This window comes from Gigantopelta aegis, chromosome 10, assembly GCF_016097555.1.
Source record: "Gigantopelta aegis isolate Gae_Host chromosome 10, Gae_host_genome, whole genome shotgun sequence".
Classification (NCBI taxonomy): Eukaryota; Metazoa; Mollusca; class Gastropoda; order Neomphalida; family Peltospiridae; genus Gigantopelta; species Gigantopelta aegis.
Window position 1 is genome coordinate 40729224 of NC_054708.1, and position 27942 is coordinate 40757165.

The following is a 27942-nucleotide window of genomic DNA, read 5'->3' on the forward strand; positions in this document are numbered from 1 at the left end:
CAACGGTACCAAGCAACGAATTCTGTTCGAAATCGTCCACGTTCGGGAAGACCCCGAAGCACTACAAATAGAGAGGACCGCTATATCACCAATATGGCTCTACGTCAACGCACAACCACTGCACGCCGATTACGTGACAATCTGCGGACTGCGACTGGAACTCGAGTGTCTGATCAAACCATACGCAATCGTCTGAGAGCCAATAATCTACGCTGCCGTCGCCAGGCTGTTCGACCACCACTCCTACCACGTCACAGAACGGCCAGACGTCACTGGTGCACGCTTCATCTGCGGTGGCAACGTGTTCAGTGGGGACGAGTGATGTTCACTGATGAGTCCAGGTTTAGTCTCCAGTTCAACGACGGTCGGGTTTGTGTCTACATTAACGTTAGACGTCACCGGTTCGGTGGTGGCAGCGTCGTGGTGTGGGGCGGCATCTCTATCCACCACAGGACCCCCCTCTATGTGGTGGATGGCAATCTGAATGGAATCCGCTATCTGAATGAGATAGCGGATTCCATTCAGATTGATTGGCAGATTGGCGGCGGGGCAGTTCTGCAGAATGACAATGCCAGACCCCACCGCGCCAGGGTGGTAACGGACTTTCTCAGACAACAAGGTATCGCCAGGATGGATTGGCCAGCATATTCGCCTGACTTGGCCCCAATAGAGAACGCCTGGGACGAATTAGGCAGGAGAGTTCGGGATAATCATGCCCCTCCGGCCAACCTTCATGATCTGGGTCAACTTCTTATGGCAGAGTGGCAGGCCATTCCCCAAGAGTTCTTCAGACGTCTGATCAACAGCATGAGGCAACGATGTGTCGAGTGTATTCGCGCCAGGGGTGGATTCACACACTATTAAACGAATGTTCTAATGTGTAAAATCCATGTTTGACAACCAACTTTGACAGCATGTCATGTGACTTTCTTGTATACAGTGACGTTTATTTGTTTTTTTTTGTAAATATGGAACAATAAATAAAAAAATTGGTGTAGTTTACATCATCAATCTAATACACTCTGAAACTTATTTGGTTATACATTTTTGACCCTTAAATTCTTTTGAGTAGTATATATATATATATATATATATATACTGATGGAAAGAAATAAGGGATCGGATGTTTGTTATATAATTTGAATTCACTATACAGTTAGAAATGACACAAGAAAACCTGAAGTGTAAGTTGTTTTATTGAATATTAATAACGGTTGTGTGCCCCATACACCCGCGCAACTTCAGCACAACGTCGGGGCATACTTTGAATGAGAGTACGGATGGTAGCTCTTGGAATATTGTGCCACTCGTCTTGGAGAGCTAAGAACAGTTGATCCACGTTTTGGGGCGCAATGGGGCATTCACGACGACCCAAAACATCCCACAAATGTTCTATTGGATTCAGGTCTGGACTTTTTGCTGGCCAGGGTAAAGTTTGGATATTGGCATTTCTTAAGCAGTCCACTGAAACACGGGCTATGTGAGGGCGTGCATTATCATCAAAGTTGCGTCCAACCCTGCGTGAAAACGGTATCACTACCGGCTGCAAAATGTCGTCCCTGTATCGAATACCAGTGACTCTTCCATCAAGCCGTATCAGATCTGTCCTGTTGTCGTAGATTATCCCGCCCCACACCATTACAGAACCACCCCCGTATCTGTCATGTTCTTTAATGGTGCATGCAGTATATCGCTCATTAAGACCGCGCCAAAGACGCAATCTTCCATCAGCATAGTCAAGATTGAAGCGAGACTCGTCACTAAACATTGTACAACGCCAATGACGTAGTTGTCATACCCCATATTGACGCACCCACTGTAACCTCAATCGTTTGTGTTGGGCTGTCATCTTGATTCCAATAACTGGTCGTCGAGTTTTTAACCTGGCTTCTTTCAGTCGATTGCGTACTGTTTGGTCGCTGATTCTTAGCCGACATATAGCCCTGAATTCAACATTTATTTTAGACGATGGCGTAAATCTGTCCCGTAAAGCAATCAGGCGAATCTGACGGTCCTGTCGAAGGGTGGTGACTTTACGTCTTCCTCGACCAGGTCGCATTTTCACGTTGCCAGTTTGTCGGTACAGGTTCCATAACTTTGATATCACGCTAATTGACTTCCCAAGAGCAGTTGCAACCTGTCTAAGTGATTTTCCTGACCTAACCATACCCACAGCGGTCCATTTTTGAGCTAAAGTCATGTATTGTCGTACCATTTCAAAACCCTTTCTAACCTGTAATCTCCATACAACAATAACTTATATACCCGAAAGAACATTGTGGAAAAATCGTGGAAACATATTCTGCACGTGCATTACATTACAGGGAGTGAGTTTAGGCTCAATCATTAGCGTTGAAATTGTATGGGAGTTAATGCAAAACGCGCAATCATGACCCTATTTACTGATAGTAGAAAAACGATCCCTTATTTCTTTCCATCAGTATATATATGATAAAGAAAATTAAGAATATCTATGCTTTTTAATATTTAAGTAGCATTGTTCTTTGTAGGATGAACAAGATGAATTTGACCATCTACATGTATGCTCCAAAGGATGACTGCAAGCACAGAGTGTTTTGGAGAGACCTTTATTCAGTGGAAGAAGCAGGTGTGTTGGTCAAACAGCAGTAATGATTATTTTCCATTTATACGTAATATACATGTATCTGGTCATGGGTGCATGTATGTATTGAACAGCCTTTTGCTTTAAATGACCCTTTTATTATTCTCCCACATTATTTGATGTAGTACAAATCGACTTGTACTTGAAGGTCACCTGTGTTTACGGTTTGCATATATACCTCATTCCAAAACAGTATTAAAGCAATGGGGATTTTTAAAGATTTTTTTGGTCAATAATTCATGTTTAGTGTGATTTTTCATGCAGTTCTGTTCTTATGTCAAGTGAAACTGGAATTATTGAAACAAAAAGACCTAAATGTTTTCGCTAAACAAGATATACATGTAGCTATACGTCTGTTTTCTGTTCACTAGTCTTTTGATATAAAAGACAAAACCCCCCACAAACTTCATTAAATTAAATTTATTTTAAAAGCTACTAATCCTATATTTGAAGCTAAGAACTGTAATTAATGTGAAATGAATAACACATCTCAATGAAGTCTTTTTTTTTCTTTCTTTTTTAACAACACTAGAGCATATTGATTAATTAATCATTGGCTATTGGATGTCAAACATTTGGTAATTCTGATGTAGTCATCAGAGGAAACCTGCTACATTTTTCCTAATGCAGCAAGGGATCTTTTATATGCGCTTTCCCACAGACATGAATGTACATACACAGCCTTTGACAAGTTGTGGTGCCACTGGTTGGAACGGAAGAAAAAACAATCGGTTGAATGGATCCACTCAGGTGGTTCGATCCTGCAGTGCATGCACTTCAAGCGAGCACTCAACTGAACTAAATCCCGCCTCTATGTCGAAGAACAGAGATGGTGTCCAAAACTAAAAATACTTTTTTTTCATTTGTAACGTGATAATTTTGTTGCTTTTTTGGTGTCCTACATGAAACTAGAGATTTTGTCTCCATCCTTCTGTCTGTCTGTCTGTCCCACATATAGTTGTTTTCGGGACAGTTGTTCACAATGCCTCAAGATATTGAGCTGGAATTTTGTGTCTAGGTTTATCATGTAGAATCATAGTTTAAGTTTGACTTTCATGGGGATTTCCCCATATTTGACAGAGTTGTAGCCAAATCAAGCTTGACTGTCATAGGAATTTATTCAAGGGCCATAAATGTCAAAAATGTGATTTTCCCAGTTTGACAGAGTTATTGTCTTTGAATTTAGGAGATTTGTGGGACACGGTAGGCAACATGAATTGCTTTATCAGTACTCAAAATGTTGAATTTATTATTATTATTATTATTATCATTATTATTATACATATTAAAATTGATGCTGTATGATATTTATGTTAATACTGTCTACAGAAAATCTGACAAGCCTCATAGATTATGCTCTTGAAGAAAATGTGACCTTCGTGTATGCAATCTCTCCTGGCTTGGACATGTCATTTTCAAGTGCTAAAGACATTGCTTTTCTCAAGAGAAAGCTTGATCAGGTTTGCTATGTTCTTTTTTCTTTTGTTCTAGCCAATTTTCAGATATAAATTGATTATTTGTTTGAAATTTATTCAATAGTGGCTAATTTAAAGATATTTTATTAGCCAAATACTAAATAATGTAGCCATATGGATATAAATGATCAAATGGCAAATTTGGCAGTGGACAGGGCGAGCTTTAGAATTATCAGAAGAATTGTAAGTTGTAGTCAATAATTTGTATGTTATTGGTTTTAAAACCAAATAAAGTTCTGATGTCTTATGCCTACTTTTGACTTTTTAATTTTATTAAGTCATTTGATTGTTAATTTTAAGTTTGATTTTTATCACAACTGAATTAATATTTTATTTTTAATACACCCATCTTTGACAGGTCGTATTATGGTATGGTGTCCATCTGTATGTCTGTCCGTAAACTTGTCTTTTTCAGAGCATATCTTTCTTATCAATTCATATAGGGTCATTAAACCTTGCATTCAAGTTAACATGGGATGGTGGTGTGTCATGTACCATAACTAAGTCATTATGACCTACTTTTCACACATTACTGCACAGTAAATCAATGTCCGGGTCATATCTTCCTTATCAATTCATTTAAGATCATTAAACCTTGTTTACAAGTAAAACGTGTGACAGTGGTGTCTCACATACTATAACTAGGTCACTGTGACTTACTTGTCATGCATTACTGCACATTAAAGGAAATTCTTGTCTGCCACATCTTCCTTATCAATTCATATAGGATAATCAAATCTGGCATGCAAGTACAATTTGGGATGGAGGTGTCTTGTATACCACATCTAGTTCAATATGACCTACTTTTGAAAGGTGAGGTGTCTTGTATACCACATCTAGTTCAATATGACCTACTTTTGAAAGGTGTAACATGTACCTCACTGACAAGTACTCTTGTTATTTTTAGGTTGCTACATTTGGATGTAAAGCATTTGCCCTGCTATTTGATGATATTGATCCTGAACTTGGTGAAGCTGACAAAAGTGTTTTCCAGTCATTTGCTTATGCCCAGGTGTCTGTAGCAAATGAACTGTATGAGCATTTAGGCCTGCCAAAGTGTTTATTTTGTCCAACAGGTAATTATGCTTCACATTGACTAACATTTAACTGTAAACTGGTTCTAGTTTTCTATTAATTTGCTAGTTTAATAGTACTGAGTTTTATTAATTTAGACCAACAAGAGATGAAAATCATCCACAGAAATCCATTCATTTTGTTTTGCATGAATCATCTAATTTCAGTAGGAAATTTAGATTGTTGGAGATTATATTTTATACCCTTTAATGAATCATTTGTCAATTTTCTAATGTAAGCAAAATCATATCCAGGTATCATTTTAAACAGTTTTTGGACATTGTACAAACAGCAACTTTAGAGCTCACACAGGTTGCACATCAAAGAAATATTATGTATTGTACAATATTCAGTGTGTCAATACCCATCTACAAATGCTGAGCATTTTAAATTGAATTCGGTTTGTTACATTTATAGATTCAGATATTAATCAGGTAACTTGGCCCAACATGAACATTTATATCCCAAGAACCCTGCTTAGTAATGAGCAACAAAGTCATGGACAACACCGGTAGTCACCAGATTTGCAAATTGTGAATTTTTAAACCAAGTAGACAGCCATTAAATGAACTACTGATATGAACTAAGGCACTTTGAAAATAATTCAGAACACAAAAATATGGATGGTTTAAAGTTTACTGATCTCATACCTTTTGACAGTCGAATGAAACCTCCTTGCATTGCAGACTCATTGTTACTGTTCATGGAGCATTTTGTTCAGTGTCGCGTTGCAATTCACTTTGCAAGTTTCAGAGATTGTACTGCTTTAACAGTAGGCCTACCCTCAGAATGTTTGTTAACAATGTTTATTTTTTAAATCCAGGTAAATTTGATATTTTCAGTTGAGACTTTGATCTGTTTTCAGAGTACTGTGCTGCAAGAGCTCAGCCAAATGTGTTGTCTTCTGAATACCTGACGACAATTGGCTCCAAATTGTTACCCGGAATAGAAATAATGTGGACAGGTATTTGTTTTCTTTGCATGGTACTAGCAGGTCAGGTTTACACTGACTACTTATTAATGAACCTATAAAAAAAAAAGTGCAGCTTTTTATTTTAATTTTAAAATATTGTAATTTAATAAAAACAATGTTAAACATCCATTATGATAATACCGACTAAAAGATTATGATTTGACTTGCATTCAGATATTTGTGAAATGTAATGTTATAAATTTATGTAAATTTATTACAGTGGACTCAGTCTAAACCAGACTCACTTCGTACTGTCGAAATAGTCCGGTTTACATAGAGGACCGGTTTAGACAGAGTTCATCCAGAGTTATGGTTCTTGAATGATCGACAACTCGCGATCAACAATGACATTTGAACCCATGGATGGTTGGGAAACACAGTCATACAAGTCAGACATGCAATCGATTATTTCACAGATATAAAGAATATACCTAAAGGGACATTCCTGAGTTTGCTGCAATTTTTAAGATGTTATCCACTAACAGAGACTTTTTAACGATTGTAATTACATATCAAATATATTTTTCTGCATAAAATATTAGTGGCTGCATATTAAACGTGTTCTAATATTTGTACTAGGTTAAATTTCATTTTATTTCCTAAAACATTATTTATTCGTACGTACAAAATTATTTTAATACAAAATCCAGATCTAACGGCCTACCGCAATCAGAGTAAACTTCACACGAGTGCGATTACATTTTGTATTTGATCTTGCGTTGGTGTCCTGATTACTTGGCAATTGACGATCATTGTTTAACTAATTAAGCAGCCCGTCGTTCAGTCAAATCCCAATCCGGTGTAGACAGAGGTAATTAATGCATGAATGCTTCTTTCGTTCTTGATTTTTGATCCTGAGTCCGGAGTAGACTGAGTACGGATTAGGCAGAGATTTATACCCAAGAAATAAACGGTAGCTGGACAGGACTTTAGAAATGGACCGGTTTATGCAGAGATCCAGATTATACAGAATCCGGTTTAGACAGAGTCCACTGTATATATGCATTAAAAATATTATTTAACATCCATAATAGTGACTGTGTGTTTGTGTATGTGTTTGAGTGACTATGTAATGATGATATTGTATGGAAGTAATGCTTTGAGCTAAAAAAAAAAAATATGTTGCTTTAGTATCTGGACCATTCAAATTGTTTTAAGGTTCAGGCCACAATATTTCCCGAGAACCGTTGTTCTGTTCGCATTTCGCCAATCGGTTATGTGGTGAACAATTACATTAAAAAATTAAAATGACCATATATCAGTAATTGTAAGTGAAAATCAGTTTATGTTTTTGTAGCACAGAATCGTAGTTCAAGTGTTTTAGGATGAACTGACTTCCGGTTAGCTAAGATTTAAAAATATTTTCCCCTGAGTTTTTTTAAAAGTTTTTTTAGTTGTTTTTTGTAAACACAAATAAAATAGCAAACTAAGTTTATTTTATATTTGAAAATCATGGTTGTATACAAAATATTTTCCCCAGTTATTCTGCCTTATTACTGGTTTTATAATTTTCAGGTCCAAAGGTTGTGAGCAAGAAAATCAGTATTCAGTCTCTGGAAGAAGTCACCAAGGCTTTGAAAAGGCCTCCCATCATTTGGGACAATATCCATGCTAATGACTATGACCCAAGACGCCTATTTTTAGGCCCTTATGATGGACGTTCACCAGAAATCATTCCATACATTAAAGGAGTGTTAACAAATCCTAACTGTGAATTCGAGACTAATTTTGTGGCATGCCACACGTTGTCACAGTGGTGTAAATCCAATGCTGGAGGTGTAAAGAAAGATATTATTGCAGGTGAGTTTCAGTGTCAAACAAAAATATTTAAAAAGACACATTTTCATTTGTATGTAATGAATATGTAATGAGGAATATTAAACACTTTGCAGGTGTCTGTCTGTGGAATACAGAACTACAAATTAGTTGGTTTGGCCGAGTTATTGCACAAATTGGTTGTATGCAATAATATTTACAACATGAAGTCCTGTATAATTGTAAAGATATTATTAGAAGCAAGTATGTGTGGAATTTGTATTCATTATTGACCCTTCTTATGTTTTTTTTAGATGTAGTATTAGCATAAGCACCTTATTTGACTGGGCTTTACACATTTTAAGTAGGTATTGATCAAACCTATGATAATTGTGATAAATGGTGAAGTATGCATCTTCTGTTCTATAAGGGGGGTTGTATAATTACATGTAATCTGAAATGTATTAAAAAGATTTCTGTTGGTATGCCTTTAGGTTTTTTGTAGTGTGTACTTATTATTGTAATCTTATTATTAATAATTCATCCTTTTCAGTTGAGAGACTCAGTCCTGTGGCATCGGACATCAAACTTGAAGCTGATAGTGATTTTAGTTCTGATGACGACATCCCAACAAAATTTGACCTGCGCTACCAACCAAAGCAGGCACTAAAAATAGCAATAAATGAATGGCTCCAAGAATTTTCTGTTCTACGTTTACCTCCCAAAACTGTGCCTCCACCCATGCTCCAAACATGTAATTCTGTTGTGAAAACGTGTACAACCATTACAGCCACCACTAACAGTTTTGTTGGGACATCTAACAATTTTGACAGCAACATGGCTGAACTGGACAATGCGTCTTTCATCCAGCCCATGATGAACCCTGTTAACAGCCTGGTGGATGTTGCAGTTCCAGATTCAGCTTCTGCTGCACTTGACACTGAGCCGATGGAGTGTGTGCCGGAGTCGGCGGCGAACAGTCCCCTGGGTATCCCCAATAACCACTCAACAGAAAGCCTGATGCAGGTGGAGATGAGTGACAAAGGGTCGGACAGTAGTGACTGTGGTGTCTGTCTGCTCACTCGAGAAGACATACATCTTCTTGTGGACTTGTTTTACTTGCCGTTTGAACACGGGTCGCGAGGGGTCGAAATGCTGCAAGACTTCAGCTGGTTAAGATCAAATGCTCCCTGTATTCATACAAGCAAAACTAGGAAACAAGACCAAATGGTGAGATTGAACTTTTGTCATGCTATATCCCATGTTCAGTATTGCTGACAGTCATTTTATTGTCAAATTTGTTATTTGAAAAAGAAAGCTGCTAAATAAAGTACTGGCATGACAGGTGGTTTTCTTAATTATCAAACTTCATTTTTAGCCATTGCAAGATCTGTTTTATATTGAAAAGTAATAAACAAGTTCTTTTAATGGTATTTAAAAATCTAACACTTCTGATTAATCTCAATAATTGTGCATTGTTATTTATTAGCAGAGTTGTAGAAATATAAGCTAGTCATATTTTCTTGTTCATAATTTTTGTATAGCTTTGATGAATTTGACTTTTGGCAAGATACATACATCTTGTAACAGTTACAGCTTTTGTGTTTTCCTTGTAACTTTGTGTTATCTTATTTAGTAACTTTCTTACAAATTTTATATATTCTAAATATTGAAATTTGGGTAGAAGTTGCACTTGCAGATATTCATCTCAAAACATGAAAAAGAAATTAGTTTTAGTAACTTTAGTTTTCTATTAATAGAATTAAATTTCACAATAACAAATTGTTTAATATATTTTAAAAAAATATAGAAAGAAAAAAAAGAGGTGATAACAGAATTGTTTGTTGAAATATTGACAGGTTGTGAAATGGTTTGAGACAGCCAAGAAGTTTGAGGAGTCTGTAGATGGTGTAATACAAATGATGGATCGTCTTTTCCGGATTCCAAACAAAGCTCTTCTCAATGATCTGTTTCCATACATTTGGGACCTCAAAGGAGTTATACAGCTTTCCTGTGCCTTCGTCAAGTGGATGGGTATGAACTTTATGTCTGATTTTAACATTAACATAATTGTTTATATTGAATAATCATATTCCTATCTTACCATAATCATTTTTTTCTATTTTTTTCTATTACTACTAATGTAAATAATTAAATAAATTTATTGGAATTTTATTATTGTGCTAGGAAAAGTTAAATATTTTCAAGGTTTGAATGTTTTACCTTAAAGAATGCAAAATATGGGCAAAGAATGTATATTATCACACAAAAGAGAAGTAGTAATAAAATGATCATGCATATTGGTGAATTAATTTAATAAATTTATTGGGGGGGGGGGGGGGTCCATGTGTGAAAAATATTAGTTTTCATGAAATTGAATGTGTTACATTAAAGGAAACATGACACGAGACCATATTATAGCTCATTTTAAAAGAAAAATGATATAAAAATAATATACAAATAACTTTATAACAATAAAATACGTGTAGTTAACTTAAAATTAAGAAATTACGCTAATCAGTATCAAAGTACGATTTATGCATATTTCTTCGTGAGCGTTCGGAAAAAAAGGGAAGTGACGTCAGAGCCGCTGTACTCTTCCATTGTTGTTAACTGTTTATATATGGAGTAAGGGGCTTACGATCTTTTCAGTCCAACAGTGCCGTACTGCGCGGCCTTTGGGTGTAAAAATAAACAGTTTAAACGATCGGGATTGTCTTTTTATGGTTTTCCAAAGGATTGTATCCGAAGAAAGACGCGTGTATTTTATCGCAAAAGAAAAGATTGGACACCAACACCGCATAGTACTTTGGTGTCAGCCTAATTACAGCCCGGAGCCCGAACGTTACCCGGAGACAAAAACAGTACTCGGTTGCGAATGCCGAGGTGTACATTGTACATATTTGGCACAAAGATACACCTCAGCATGATGTATTTATATATGTTAAAACAAAAATGTAGAATTTTGTATTTATTTATTTTTTTGGAAAAAAAATGATTTTTCATGTTAGGGCTGTAGGCCTACATAACAAAATCTGTATTCACCGTCCGAAGAAGGAAACGTCAATAAGTAATTAAATATGGCATATACAAACATGGGATTTGGCATGAGGATACATCTCAGTACGATGTATTTAAATATGTTTTTAAAAAACGTGTAGAAAACAATAATAATTTTAAATAATGTTTTTAATCTTCGGGCGGAATACGTCACAAAAACGTTCCTCATCGCCCGAAGCCCCAAAGCAACACGAAGTTCAATACAAAAAACCCCACTACTGTCGGTGTCGAAATAACTATTATGTTTCATCCACGGGCTGACTTGAGAATCGGTGTGTTGTTTTAGTTAATTGGTCCTTTCTTTCCGTGGCCTGCACATGTGATTCCTGATTGGCAGGTGTATATTGCAGGGTATCGACCAGGTAAGTGATTACCACGGTCTAGACATACGTACAAAATACGTGCCAGTTTTTTTAAGATCACAGGGTATTGTGGCGTAACCTGTCGCGACTATAGTACAATGTTAATAGACATTATCAGCCGCCCTGCTTCATTACTGTAAATAATGCTGTAAAACCCTTGATTAAGTAGACTTTCCCATCTAAAATTACAAAACTTACCAATTACGTAGTACCAAAGAAAAGAAAATTATCACTTGGGTATCGTGAGTGGTCGTTTTTACTCTAACGCACCCTACCAATAGGCCTAATAATATGCTACTTTTTTATGAGAGAAAAATACTATAACCCCATTTCGTTCTATTGATGCAAATAGAAATATATTTAGTTTAAAAGTTGATTATACTCTCAAGTCATTTATGTTGTTTTACAAGCCAGGTTAATGAAAGTGAAGCGCCTTGTCGTAAATTAGAGCGTTTGTTTACACTGTGCATACAGATTTCATTATGTACAGCCCGAACATAAAAAATGCGACATTTTCTTTTAAAAAAACACCCAAAAATGTTTGTCCTACATTTATATTTTTTACATATTTAAATACATCATATCGAGGTGTATCTTTATGCTAAATATGAACAGTATACACCTCGGCATTAGCATCCGAGTTTTGGTTTTGTCTCCGGGTTGCTTTCGGGCTCCGGGCTGTAAATTAATTGGTCGACCGGTCTGGTCTGGCACCATCAGTTTCTCCACCCTCCGACTCGCTATCCGTTTTTTCTTCAGTATCACTGTTGTAAGTAAATGTGTGTCTTTCTTCATTTACTAACAGCTCATATTGATACGGCAAAACGTTTTGCGAACGAACACTCATTGTTTTGGTAAGCTGTGCAAGTCTTAGATTCTTTATGAGTGGTACGGACTAATGCTTTTAAGTGTAAGGCTTCAGATCAAGCGACGCGTCTCTGACGTCACGGACCTCGTGATTGCCCTGCTCATTAAAGATCGGCAATTTCCGCTAAGAGCTCGTATCTGGGGTTCTTTTATGGAGATATTTTAAGTAATTAATTTTTTATAATTTTTTTTTTTAGGTGATTCAATTTATAATTAATTGTACATGGTTGGTGCCAAATATGGTTTACGTGACATGTTTCCTTTAACTTTTAGACTACTGGATTAATTTTTGACAAAAACCACATTGAGTGGGTACAATTTTATAATTTTTACTCAAATATATTCACTTAAATGTTTTATAAATACATAATATAAAGTTCGTATTTGAATCTTTAAGTATTATTTTTGTGGGTTTTTATAATTTTAATATTTTAATTCAGTTAAATGTTGATTTTAAAAAAAAAGAGCAAAAAAAAAAAGTTGCATCTACTCAAAGGCATTTGTGGCCAGCTGTCCAGTATTTATGTCCATTATTCCCAATAGCAGTGGTTTTCTGACCAGACGTTTTGTTAAAAAACAAATATTTGGTGATTTTCATTGCTGGTAAAACAATCAAATTAGCTGTCATAATCAACTATCGATTCCTGAAAATGACCGCAACATGCCACCATTTTTGTCAAATGAAAATACTTGCCGAAAAACACTTTTTGAACTCAAAATTACAAGGTATTTTCCATTAAAAAAAAAAAAAAAAAAAGCTAGCATGCTGTCAAGTAAATTGTTTCCTGTATTAAATTTTCCAGTGAGTGCTGTGTGTAAAACGGCAGAAAATATGAATTTGGGAATGCACTATATACAGTGTACAGTATGTTGACTGGCATGACGTCAGACGAGATATCTTGCCTGCAGTGGTCAGAAGGTTAATGAATGCAAAATATGGGCAGAGAATATATTATCTCAAAGAGAAGTAGTAATTAAGTGATTGTTCATATTGGTGATTTCGTTTAATACATATGTATTATCAGTAAATCTAAATTATCAAAAGTTTTGTAAAAATATGTGTTTCTTGTGTATGTGATCATTATAGCCATTTATTCCACATTGTTTGAGCATTTATACACTAGTGTATGACTTACATAGACATTTATTCAACATGGTATGACCTATAGCCATTCATTCAACATTGTGCGACTTACAGCCATTTATTCCACATGGTATGACTTGTAGCCATTTGCCTCATGTATACACAGACACAGCGGTGGCCCTGTTGACTGTGGACAGGAAGAACTGACACTAATATTATACTTTTTAATTGCAGGGTCTGCGCGCATTCCATTCCACACAATGTGCCACATGAGGTCTCCTGTCACATGTAGGCATCCTTTCATGTTGTTTACTGATGTGACACTTTGTACAGTCCTTTCTGTGTCCACTAATTCTCATTATTTTTGTACAGGTGTTTTTCAAGGTGATTTTTACCTGTAAATGTCCATGGAGTCAGAGGAGTACAGTTAAACAGTGTAATCAAAACAGAATTTTCACTGGCTTATCTTAGATATATGTGAAAATGAGTTCTCAATGGCTGCAACTATTAAATGAAGTACACTAATATTTCAGGAATTTAACACATTTTATTAATGGAAAAGACCTTTATGCATGACATCTAATGGACACCAGTGTTGTTTGTAATCAAATATGAATTTACAGTTTTTTGTGATTTTTTTTTTTTTTTTTTTGCATTATTTTTGTTAAACAATTATTGTTAGTATATTATTTTATTTATTTATTTATTTTATCAGCATTTATTTTTTTCATATAGGTTTTTTCTGAACCCTAACCTTCATTCTACATTTCACATGTTGTATCCTAGTTTTCTTTACTGAATTTTACATCTCTAACTGGCAAGCTGTCTCTAACAAGATTCTTCTTATCCTGTTTAATTAATTACATTCATTATTTCAACATGTTGGAAGTTAATAAATTAATAGTTTTCCCATTGAGAACATGTATGGTAAATTCTTTCTTTTTTTCTTTGTTTTATGTTTTTATCTCATTGCGGTAAACTAAGTAAGCTTGATCATCCAGTGACATCAGAGTTGGTAAATGAAGAAATATTTATGCATGTCCTTTTATGTCATGATTGAATGATTTTCAATTAAAAGTAGTAATTTCCACATAATCTGAAAGGGGATTAAAAAAATAATAATAAGTACCACAATTTTTAAAGGTCTTTTATTTGGAAATTGTTAATATCTCCTTTCAAGTAGTGGAAATCACTGCAATGTATTTTAACACAAATGGTGTTGTGGAAATCATTCAATTCGGATGATCATGTTTTCACTTTTGACATCGAACTCAACAGAGTAATGTTAAAAGTAGCCAGTTAAAATTCTATCCTACTGTTTTAAGAAAGAGGTTAAATGTATTATTATATTGATAAATCTATATTTATAAAGGGGTGAGTGAGATCTCTGGCTGTATTCCTCTGATTATTTGGCATAACAAATTGTATGCATTTATTTGATGAGTGAATCATGACCCAACTTTAGTTATATATGCTAAAATCACATTTAAAATTAAACAACTGCAATTTTTTAAATAATCTCCTTTGTAGTATAAAATTTTGTCAAAAATATAGCTCACCTCTATGTCCATATGATCATCATTGGTGCAGAAGTAAATCAACCTTGTAACAATGTAATTTTGCATTTACATGTTTATATTATCAGTTTCTGCACGAAGCCTGAATTGGAACTTTTTTCAACATAAAATAATCTATTAAAGTGTTGTTATTGTTACATTTTAGTCTTCAGTTAGACTGCTAATTCAACTTGAAACCATTGCATATTGCATATTTAATATTCGGGGTTTTCTTCCTTGGAATGATATTTAAACCATTACTTTATTTCTTCCTCTATTCCTCAGGGTGAGGTCAAGGAGTTTAATAGGACTTGTTGGGGGTTGGAGGGCTGGGTGGTTAAATACATTTTTCAGGGTTAGTTTATTGCTAAGTAATAAAGAGATGAGGTAAATCAACTAGATTTAAAATAGTTTTTGCAAAGGAGATTACAGGTAATTGTGAAAGAATGTTTTTTTTTTTTTTTACACACATTCTTTCATTTCTATGTTTTGTAATTGTAATACAGAACTAAATTTGAGTAGATGATTCAAACTCATCTCTTCCCCTGTGTAGGCAATTTGTCTATGGCTTTAAGATACTCATGTTGAAGTTTATTCAGATGTGCAGTGTTTATTAAATAATTTAATAATGTACAGTTAAGTAAAAATAGTAACAGGGTTTATATTGTCAACATGAATTACCAAACGTTTGACGTCCAATAGCCGATGATTAATTAAACACTGTGCTCTAGTGGTGTCGTTAAAGAAAACAAACTTTATATTGTCAACATCTTTCACTGAAATACTAATAAGTGTTGATTAATATTTAAAACTCTCTTAAAGTATTTAATTTATATATCTCCATACAGAGAAGGAACGTTAAAAGATGTTAACCTTTAGAGAATTACGGCCAATTTTGACAAAACAAGTTTTTGTTTTACATACATGTAACTAAATATATTTACTATGCTTAAACATCTGAAACCATTTTCACAAATAATCATAAATTTACGTCTGCCACTAGCAGTTATACCTGTCATACATTTACATGTGTTTGGCATCTATTTCATGAAGAAAGTTGTATCATTACGGAAGATGGACCATTGTAAGGAAAAAAGAAAATGAAATATGTGTACTTGTGTATTAATAGTACAAGAATTGTGGTTTCGTTGTAGATTTACATTTATGTGCAAAACTAGCCTTACAATATTCAAGTAAAACAAGCTTCATAAATTGTGCATGAAATGTTTGAAGCATTCATTTGAATCACTTTTAAAGTTGTTATTCAAAAGTCAGTAATGAACTGACCCTAGAACCTTTGACCTTTCTGATCTTCTATCATATCTGTAGAACATATAATACTTAGAGCTATTTTACAAGCTGTAAAATGCCTGGAAAAAAAGTGTGATGTCTTTACATATGTTGGTCAAGCTCATCTTTCATAAACATTTAAATTTTAAATAACATAGTTCTACTTGTAAATACATTAATGCATTTAATGATTTATTGATGAATATATTTCATATCTAATGGTTTAAATTTTACAGTGGGTGGTTTCTCGGTTTGATTGTATAAACCCTGTTAAGTGTTACATGGTTTTACATGATTTAAAATTTCAACATTGAGGTATTTTCAAGTCATCACAAATGTCCTAGTGTTAAAGGCTGTACAAAGTTTTCAGTTGGAGTGAGGTGAGATGAAGAAAAAAGAACATACATGAATCTTGCAAACATTAAAACTCTTCAGAGTATCTCTAAATATGTAACTGATTAATTATGTAATTGTTGATTTTAATTAAACTAATGCAAAATAAACACAAGAAAAGAGGTAAGAAATCATTTGCATAAACATTATTTTTAAAAATAAAATTAATACAATAATTAACTATTTAATCATTCCTCTTTTTTTGTTTGCATAAATTATTTAACCTTTATAATAAATTATTGTGGCTAATTTTCCTCTCTCGTTTCTTTTTTCATGCGTCATTAGGGTACACTTCTGCATACAGGGAGGCTTTCATGAGTGGTGATCAAGAACCATGGGTGTTCCGTGGGGGTCTTCAAGCTGAGTTCCAAGTATGTATAGCACAAGTAGTGGAAGGCCTCCGTTGCAACACCCAGCCATCGAAAGAACCGTAGCAGCAATAAATGAACACCCAAACTTGTCCAGTCCAGTTACTAATACACACTTTTTTTGTACTTATTGCAGCTGCCTGCTCCAGTGCCTGTTTCTTTTGATCTCAAGTTTAATGACATGTTTTCTTTGCAGATTTCTGACAAGAACACCTTTAAAGTTGTATGATGACATTTGTACCTTGCTTTGATCACAGAAAACAGTGTCTCTTTATCTCCGGTGCCAAAAACTGAAAACAGGTTATTCACTATACAGATAAATGCATGTGAAATTCCAAAAGTAGTTGAAATATTTATTTCTCTTCACTTATCTAAATTACCATGAGTATAAGACATTTATTTCTCAAACTGACAGATGGATATTCTGTTAACATTGGTTTGGGTAATATATAACATATTTCTTAATTTTTATTTTATTTTTAGTATTTGAATTAACCAGTATTTTAATCTTTTTTTAGTGTGCATTACCTTAATAGTTGAAACTGTTTTCAGAGTTTGAATATTGCAGACCACACTTATTTATATCTTGGATGTTGTTTTTCTACTTCATGTTCTTCAGTATTATGTTTGGCTGGTTTTTCTCAGATGTGCAATGTAAATGTCTCTGACTAATCATTTCTAGTTTATAAGTCAGCCCAACATATTGAAGAATATAAAGTAGTTGGCAGTAGGGAATATGATTATAAGTAAGTTTTACCATTCACATGCTCAGTGATTGTTGTAAATTGTTTTTTAACAATTTGGAAAATGTTATTGATCTTTATATCAAAAGAGTGCAAATAGATATTACTAATACTAATTATAATTAATAGACATTTACTTGGAACAAATTAGTAAATAATATTAATAGTCAATTGCCTACTGTATTGATGCAGTAACTGAATCAAAATATATTTCAATTTGTGTATACAAAATGGTTAACTTTACTGAAACAGGAAGATTAAACATATATTTGACTCATTTTCAAAGTGAACTCTATCAATTTGAAACCCTATCCATAAATTTTGAAGTTGGATCCCCATGTAAATAATTTTAAAATATGCATTCATTGGGTTTAAACTGTAAACTTGTGGTGAAGATTACTTTATTAATGTTAAGATGGAAAAAAAGTTTGATTCATTGCTTAGTGCTGGCATGTGTTTGGTGAAGTGAATACGCTGTGATCTGTGAATGTCATCTGTGCAACTGCTTGTCATGTCTGTTTTCATTCATTTGGCATCTTGTTGGTTTATATTATCTTAAATTGTTAAAAAAAACCTCAACTGTTTTACATTAAAAGAGTAATTGCTTTTCCAAACTTACTTTACTCTACACTCCTTTTGTATGTGTATGTAGTAGAATTACTACAGCTGACATTGTAACCTAGTTCTGTATTGTGTTTTAAAAAACATTTTTAGCACTCATTTACCTAAAAATTGCTTTAAAGTTGATTGACTTACAAAAACATGGAATTAAAAAGTTAGTTGTTGAATTGACTGTTTTTGTAAAAGTTTGCATAGAATACACTATTTGAACCTATTTTTCTGCTACATTCTTTACCAAAGGAGTAAAATAAATCATTTGCTTGTTTTGTCTCTTAGCGTAGACTTATTATTGAAGTTTAGTGTTAATCAATAGGATATATTGACAAATAAACCAACACGATACTCTCTTGAACTGACATGGTTTTCTCTTTGCAGAAAACATTTCTTTTTTTTAATTTCTTGTTTTGAATGAAAACAAATGTTGGTACATCTTAAATAAGATAACTCATACTGAATTGATTTTTTCTTTTATAGCATATAATCATTATTAGTGAAAAATACTTAACAGATTTATCATAATCATTATACTATATTTTGTAACATAATATATTTTCATATTCCAAATTTCCATTATTATTACAGTATTTTTAACTCTTTAAGATTATTAAATCCAAAAACATTCTATTTTAAAATGAGCTTTGTTTATATTCTGGTTTTGGACATGTACAGGTAAGTGGTAACGTAAGGCATTCTTAATGCTAGTCGAATTCCTGTCTTACAATAAATTACTGAAAAATACTATTTTGTAGTCTGATAAATAGATGAAAAAGTGAAATGACTGCATTGTAAACAAATAGTGAGTTATTACTAGTAATTGGAACACTGTTTTCTTGGTGATATTGGAAAAGTGGAGTTTTTAGGATAAGTATTAACACTTCCAGCTAATGGCAAACAGTATTTCTTACACACCTGGGAGATTGATGTGAACACATTGAAATGGTTGCTCCACTCTGCTGACTGGATTCTAAAGACATCTAGTGAAATCAACACTACTGAAGCTGATTGTCCTCTGATGTACAAGTTGACTGTGCAGTCACAGGGATATGTACAAAATGGAGTACTTTATCCTATAACTTACCCATCATATCCATGTCATAAACCCATGTGATAATTTAGTGTATTAACCCAGTTAATAATTGTATGCAAATTTGCAAGGTGTCTAGGTAATGTGTTGCTGTGGATGGGTTATTTGTTTACAAGCCAACAAGACCCGTATATCTGAGCTTAACGTTATCAAAGCTTTAGTTAAAATGTGTGACGTCAACTAATTTGTGCTAAACGTGATGATGTCATTAGCGATGGCAGCAACTTTGGTACTGTGATTTGCTAAAAATTGAATTAAAATGTTATTTTAGAACTGGTGTTGGGTAAATAGAATTCACTGCTCATGATTTTTAATATGTAAAATATCAACCTTGGCAAATACGGATTAACATAGACTCATTTGCTATTTTCCATATTAAAAAATACTCGTGACCAATCCTCTATATACATCTCCATTAGATTATTTTCTTGGTGTGTTTTTTTAACAGGTAAAAGATTATTTATAAACCTTTATTGTGTCTGAAAACAACTTAAAAACCAAACATATTAAAGGGACACACCCTAGTTACGGCTATTTGTTAACCATTACGGCGTTGTTTTTCGCTATTAAACCCCATTTTTCACAAATAAAATTGCACTTTACTTACATTTTATTATTTAGAATACACATTTCCATTCACCTGAAGTGCTTTTTGGTAATCCTGATGTTTGTTAAGCAAGCGAGGTCCAATCTATTTTTAGAGGGGATATTTCCATTTCAGTGTCACAGACGTTGGTATATCACGTGACCGTTATTATTTTGGTTCGGTTTGTTTTCTCCTGCATGGTTCGCGCAATCAACATCCGATTTGTTGTTGTTCATTTGTGAGATTTTTCTTCACAGTTCGTGAACATTTTCAGTAACAATAAAGTTCAGACAAGTAAGTGTCTAATCCTAAAAACCAATAATTTTGCTAAGTCTTACGATATCTGGAGAGGGGATACAACCAGGACAGAACAGTTGGAACATGTCCAGGAGAGGTGAAACGAACGCACCCCAAGTCTGTGAAATTTGTCGTGACGTAGGCATTGTTGTGCTTCGAGCGACATCTACCGGTGACATCAGAATACTAACTTTCAAAATTATTTCAAGCAATTGGGACATGGGGATTCCCATGGTATTTATCGATATAAAAACCTGCTTTTTCACTCCCATTTGATAAAAACGTGATCTAAGTGTGTTACAGGTTTGTAGATTAACCAAATTATAATTTATTTTCACTGGATGGAACTAGGGTGTGAGGCTTTAATCAAAAATACATGTATATATGAAGAGTTCAGGCACGAAACGTGATATAAACCATTTTCTTTCTAGGTTTTAGTTACAGCCATTATTGTATGTCAGTAAGGGCTAATCATAGACCCGCTGATTTGCTGCAAAACGTGATTGATCCTTATGAAATTGTATTGGGTAAATCCCGTTTTTTGTATTAAAACGCGATATACACCAATTAAAAATCCCATTTTTACTGAAAATGAAAATGCATATATCGCGTTTTACACCTGAACTCTTGATATGGTCCAACAATGTCATATTTTGAAGATACTGTCATGTAGTCTTTATCAATTATTGACCACCACTGAGAGCAAAATGCGTTATGACAAACTTATATGACGTCACGTAATCCTATGATATTGCATGACAAGACGAGGAATGTGCGAATAAACTGTATAAACATCAGAAAGATAGAAATTAAATTAGAGACACTGTGACAAGTAAGAGCATCGTCATATTAATAACAAAATAAAAAACTAAATATGATACATCTGAACATATTGAATAGTTAATAATTACTTCTAAATGCATTCTTTATTTGTAACAAAATCCTTGGAGTGCTGAATCCAACTGTATTTTGATGTATCATGCACATTTCGAAATCTGCAAGACATACTTTGATCACTACTGGCCTTGTTTATATTTATATATCTTTGTGGTATTTGCAGAATTAACCTTAGTAAGAATAATGTCCAACATTAAAATTAGTCATACACATACAAGACTGCAGTGGGTTGGGGAATACAGTTCTGGAGCACATTCTCAAATTAGGGCAAAAACAATGTAGATATTGGGCAAAATTAGCTTGGCTGAAACATTTTTCACTATTTGTATCATTCTAACCCACAATATCCATGTAAAAATGCATAGTGATTTTTTTGCAAATATATCGTACCGTCACACAATTTCGATGAACATATGTTTTCAATACTTCATTTGTAACTGCATGTATCATGAGATTGTGCGAGATATGACGTCATTATCAGCCTGAATGTAAATGAGATGTAGTTTTTCTCTCAATATTGAAAATGCTTCAAGTCAAGCTACCATCATTATATTTTAATTATAATACCATAAATATCGTGCATGTTGTCAGTTTTTGCTAATGCAATATTTTGGTACCAATGAAATGCCTCACATAGTGAACTTCAGCTATCAGAAATACCTGCAAAGTTATCATATCTGCTATGCTGACATGAGGCCTGTCAAAGTTAGATGATGTACCACGTGATCCTTACACTGAATAATAAGGTTTATGGAAGGCTAGTTGGGTTACCTCTTATGTTGTTCACAACAAGTTCATTTTAGTAATGTCTGGTAGGGAGTCTGTTTAAATGTATATTTACATTTAGTACAAATCAAGGTGCCTTGGTGGAGGTAGATTTTTAAAATAAATAATTCTGTGCCTCTGTCAGGAATACTTCAAACTGCAGAGCCCTTGTCACATAGAACAAGAGGAATGTATATCTATAACAAGAATATAATGTAAATATGTTTACAATTAAAACTGGTTATTCTGAAAAATATTCAAATATTTTTTTCAAGTGATTTTATGAATTTATTTTCAAAAGAAAAATTCAATGTAAATTATTGCACAGTGTAGATCCTCTACTACCATAAGAAGGATAAAAATAGACGGCCAATGAAACTATTAAAAACATATGATGTTTGTTAGAATATAGCAGAAACATCTGTATGATTTAGCAGCTTGTTTTCTGAAAAAACACTTGGCATTCATGGGAGATTATCAGTTTTTCACAATAAATTAATGTGACTTGAGAAAGGTAAAGTATTATTTTATGTACAAAGTATTGTTTTTAATTTTATTGCTTATTATATCAAAAACACATTATTCCAGGATAGTTGTTTGGTAGTAATGTTAATATGAATAAATGTTATCCAGTTTTGGTCATTTTTGTTTAATTTGGGCAAAAATCAGCCTAGAAACCAGTCGCGCGCCCCCCCCCCCCCCCCCCCCCCCCCCCCCCCCCCCCCCCCCACTTTCAAAAACAGGAGCATGTTTACCTATGAAGTTAGCGATTGACATTAGTTAAATCTCCGAGGGCAATATCACTTTTGATTGGACCGGAGAAACTGACAATAGGAATACAGATAGATTCTCATGTAATAACTGAAGTAATCTGGATTATTTTAAATCTGACTAGCTTCACAATTGCACCAACATTTGTTTCCATTTTTGTTTTCTGATACAGATGAGGAGTCTGAAACTTGAGATCTGACAGAGCAGAATCACTGGAGTGGATCCAGCTCAATATTAATGTTTTTCTAACGAGGTAAATTTTGTCCATTAATGCAGCATTGGTATTTTAATTTTTTTTTTAAAGAAATAAAATAAAAGGTGAAGCATTAATTTCTGGCTCTATGGACAGAATTTACTTGATAATAAGCTTGTTAGAATGATTTGTTTGATGAAATATGTTGAATTTAATACTGAAGATGATTTTGATGTCGGTAATAAATTTGTGTTTGTTATCACAGCGTGTATTACCCATTGAGGCAGCTCAAGATTTGTTTTTCATGAAACCACCTGAGGTTGTTGCAGAAAAGAAGTACAACTTCAGGCCATATGTTGGAAGTGATGAGGTAATATACCATGCATGTGATTGCTTTTCCTATAAATAAAATTGTCCTAGATTCACAGAATAAATCAAAATCTAAGATAAAAATATTATGGATATATTGGGATATTCTCTTGCATCAATTTCTTAATCACTAGTCCAGTCCTCGAAATTAGCAGTAGCAGTGGCAATGAGCAGTGCTGCCACAAAAATCAGTTGAAAGATTTATCTGCAACATCATTTTCATCTTTATCAAATATTTATTTATTATTGGTTATAGAATTGAAGAGGTTGAGAAACACAAAGCTTTGCTTAAAACACAATTGACATGTTTTTTTTATTTTGTTACGGAGTTTATTAGAACATAAAATAAAATGTTTTTGTCATGCATATTTTACAGGGCTATGACATGTTCATCCATATATTGTATTCAAATTTTATTCATTTTTCCAATTTTATGTGACAATGTTAGTATGCAGGTTCAGAAATGCCAGGGAATTTTTTTTATATCCACATTTGGTTGATATAATTGTTTGTTGTTTTATTGACAGTTATGTTTTTCTTCAGCCACATGTGTATCAAATCTGTCTAATGACTTGTGATGATGGCATGGATGGAACTGAAGTCTTTCCTGAAAATCCCATGCTCATTGGTGACAGGTGAGATACCAGATATATCCATAATCTATTCACCAGATCATTTCATTACTAGATCTGCAAACTCTCTCAGTTTCTTTCCAAAACCAGTATTTTTATTATTGCTTCACAAACAATAAAAATATATCTTACCAAGTTTTCTGCCAGAAACTACTTTGAGAGTATGTAATAAAAACAAAATAGACCACAAGTACCTCTACTAGGTGGTTATGTGTTTTAAATGTTTTTAAATTGGGCAATGCATTTAATGTGTTTTGACAAATTTTAGACTACAGTCTCTTACTATCATCTATCTGAAATATTTTAAAATAAATCCATTAATTTCCAAGATTTTAGGGTACATAATAGTATCCTTTGTACTTTTAACAGAAACCCTGCTTTTGGTTACGATCCAATTCATTATTATTAGTTTTGACAAGTGATGGTTTGTTTATACCTTCTTACTATCCGTTTATACTGCTGTATCTCTATTCAATAAAAGTTGTGTGTAATTATTATTTGAAGGTTGGTTGGTGGACTGGCAACTCTCAGCCCTGAATACTGTTTTGTGGTAGAGGACGAAGATGGCTTGTGTGGCTATGCTCTAGCCAGCTTAGATGCCTTGACCCTGCATAACAAGAGTGAAGTATCGTGGACTCCAGCAATGCGTGAGAAATATCCAAAACCAGTCAAAGATGAAATGTCTCCAGCTGATGTAAGTTATATGTAATAGAATTTATTGTCATGTCATCCCTTTAACTGCTTTCATTATTTCAAATTTATTACATGTACGTGCACCGAAATTTAAAGGTGCTATAATTGTATGTGCGATTAGTAAATATGTCAATGGAGATTCAAAATTGTAACTCTGTATAGCTATATTTTGAATTTTCTTGCTTCATTCGAGCTTCAAAGGTGAAACTACATTATTTCATTATTTTTACATTTATTTGTAATATATAACTACAAATTCATTGATCCACGCATAGTCTTTTCATAATTAACTCTAGAATAATAATTTTAATAAGTCTTGCATTGAATGACAAGAGGGGTTTGTCCGAATAGTTTTTAATTTTGGGTTAAATACAGCATAACCATCTTTGTTGCTTTTGTCTGCTGATGGCAAAGAATTCTGGGTACATTTTGTGTGTTTAATATATGTACGCATAAAACAGTGACATCACTGGTTAATATGTGTGACACACTCAAGATTTCTCTCTTAAAATATTTTTTTCCCCCCGACTAGTAAATGGCATTATTTGGTTGTAATTTTTTTTATAGGCATATAGATGAAGATATTAACTTTGTTAAAAAGCGAAAATCAATAAATATTTTGGCGGGAACTGCCATTATTGCAACTTTGACATAGCATGTTTAATTTGAATATTTTGTTTTGCAGGAAGTCATTCTGAGTTTCCACAATGAGCAGCCACTAGTCCCAGAGAGTATACACAAACGCTATCCATCAGTACTGCGTCTTGATGTTGTTCCAAGTAGAAGAGAAGACTTGGCAGTGTCCAAGAGACTGCTTGCATGTGTATTGTCTGCACTCAAAGCTAGTGGCTCCATTGGTGTGCACTGTGAACTCAATGTTGGGGACAAGTACATGATGGACTTTTATGCAAAATTAGGCTTCTTTCCAATTGGAGGACCAGATTGCATTTCTGAGGAAATTGTGTATTGTGGACGTGTAATATGAATAGTTTTTGAGAAGTTAAAAGTTAACAGTAGTATTAAAATTGACTCTTAATGGTCAGCATTTATTCATAAAATAAAAAAAATGTAGGCAGTAAATCACGACCATGGGGTAACATGCATACTCGGACTAGCCGAGGTCCATCTTCCCAGCAGCTTACACAAACTCCTATACTTCGGGTTTAGACTTGATCTAGACTTCAGTGCCACTCATATTACATGCAGTCGGAGTCCAGAATATGTTTGAGACTAGAAAGTTAACAGTGGTTTTGACATGGAGATAATAACTATGGTGATGAATATGAGGTCGTTGTAACAAATCTTTAGTGTATTCTTTGTCGGCTTTAGATGAACCAGAATACTTGATATTCTGAGAAAAACTGAGTTGTTCAAAAGTCAACATTGCTTACCTGTGATATGTTGTAAAGACATTAAATTGCAATATATATTTCTAATAATAATGAATCTTGCAGTACCTAATTTTGGTTACTTGGTTGCTTATTCCTTATTTGGATTATATGCTTTTTGGGGTCTTTGTCATTTGCCCATAAAATGTTGAAGAAATATTATTTTTTGCTACTGATATGTAAGCTTTTATGTTTTTACTCTCCTCAAAAGTATAGAAAAAATAAATTGAAAAGTATGTGTTCTGTTTTATAATATATGTCTAAAATGTTCTGTTCATTAAGACAGAGATTCAAAAACAGTTTGCAAAACTTGGTGCCAACATTTGAAAAGGTTTAATATATCTTTATCACTCTTTGGTTCAGCAGATACAAAAACAATCCCACTTTTGCCATTTATACATGTTATTGCCATATCACAACACTGAACTGGCCACTGTGCAATGATTCACAGCTAAAACTATTAATATTTTGTTGTGTTTTGTAAGTGCTAGTGTAGATACTATTTAAGACAAAAATCATGAAATCTACAATATCATGAGAACTGAGTATTGTTGGACCAGATCTGCACAAATTATGGTGATGGCTATTTGTACTTAATGCTCCAGTGACATTTTATGGTTAGGTTTATTTGTCACCTACATTGGGCTCACCTCCGTATGAAGTGTAGAAAGGGTTTTTGTCCTTTCTTAATGGATGGATTGATTTGATATGTCATATTTCTATGCCATCATATTTTGTTTTTGGAAGATTTATGGACGTTGAGCTTCCTGTTCATATGTGGATAACAGCTGGTGGGTGAGCAGTTTGTAACAACAAATAGTCTTAAAAGAAATTTGTTTCCACAAGTAAATGTTGTACAACTTGATTTTAATTTTTTTTCTCTCGCCATATTGCAATGTCACTTAAATGTCAAAAATAAACATTTGAGTTTTCATTCATTTGACAATAAATTATGAGTTATGCACTGTGTTTTGTTATAACAAAATATTTGTGAAATAAACCACAAGTAAAAAACCGTTATTGGTAAGTAAATCATGTGATGCTTTCTTTATAACCAGCTAAATCTGAATCACTGGTATGCCAAGAGCTGTAGGATGTGTTCTGCTTGAATATACTATTATCATCGTCGTCATCTGTGTGATGGCAGTGACTTCATCAAAACATGTCACTAATTGTTTCAACTTGACAATATATCTGAAGGTTAAATGTGCAGACCCTAGTTTTAAGCCATAAAAAATGGACACTAAGTTTAGTTGATTTACAAACCTGTAACTCTTGGTCAAAGTTACAAGAGAGTGAAAGAAGAGAGTGTGATGTTAAAACAGGAAATATCCTTAAAAATAGACTATAACTTGGAATCGATAAACCGCTACTAGTCGCTGTCAGATCAGGGCTTCTAGATTATGGTAGCCCCACTCCCAAGGCTAGTGATATTCAATGTTGGGCTAGTAAATAACTACTATTGCCATGCCCGACGGCTAGTGGAAAAATAAAGAGTCAAATGTTGCAATTCTCTATTTTGTAAATATGAATATCCTGCCCACACCCCAATCCCCAATGTTAGTGTTTTTAATCTCTCTCTCTTTGTGTAACATATCTAATTATAACTATTATTTAGTAAAATTAGATTAACTTAATGTAAAGTAGGGCTAGTTAATTTTTAATCGAGGCTAGTACAATTTAAAAATCACTGATCCCATGGCTAGTGGATTTAAAAAAATCCTAGAAGGCACTTGCATTTTTCATATTTTTAAAAATGCAATTTTTGGTACTACAAACACCATGATGACCAGAAACACTTCAGTTCCACGGAAATGGATAATTTAAAGAATAAAATAAGTAATGTTTTGATTTCAGTGATCATAAAAGGCTCTAATAGTGAAAAATATGCTGTAGTGTTTAAAAACTAGGGTCTGTCCCTTTAAACTATGGGTAAAGGTGTCAAACAAATGTAATATTGTTTGTTGCTCCATGGACATAAAACAGATGTTCATTGTAAAGGTTACTGGAAAACTAGCTCTGT

General features: G+C 33.7%; 1 protein-coding gene across 3 annotated transcripts in view; it reads left to right on the plus strand.

Moving 5' to 3' along the window:
• LOC121384746 (protein O-GlcNAcase-like) overlaps positions 1-26881 on the plus strand; it is a 43278-nt gene extending 16397 nt beyond the window's left edge. For 2 of the 3 annotated variants that reach the window (XM_041515285.1, XM_041515283.1), the window contains exons 3-15: positions 2511-2608; positions 3953-4083; positions 5006-5174; positions 6038-6136; positions 7661-7945; positions 8454-9130; positions 9760-9934; positions 13508-13561; positions 16798-16883; positions 23103-23207; positions 23750-23841; positions 24343-24532; positions 25217-26881. In XM_041515285.1, the coding sequence (XP_041371219.1) occupies positions 2511-2608; positions 3953-4083; positions 5006-5174; positions 6038-6136; positions 7661-7945; positions 8454-9130; positions 9760-9934; positions 13508-13561; positions 16798-16883; positions 23103-23207; positions 23750-23841; positions 24343-24532; positions 25217-25516 (2461 nt within the window). In that variant the 3' untranslated portion in view covers positions 25517-26881. The remainder of the gene's footprint in view (positions 1-2510; positions 2609-3952; positions 4084-5005; positions 5175-6037; positions 6137-7660; positions 7946-8453; positions 9131-9759; positions 9935-13507; positions 13562-16797; positions 16884-23102; positions 23208-23749; positions 23842-24342; positions 24533-25216) is intronic. The other variant, XM_041515284.1, reaches the window with a different exon arrangement.
• The last annotated feature ends 1061 nt before the right edge of the window (positions 26882-27942 follow it).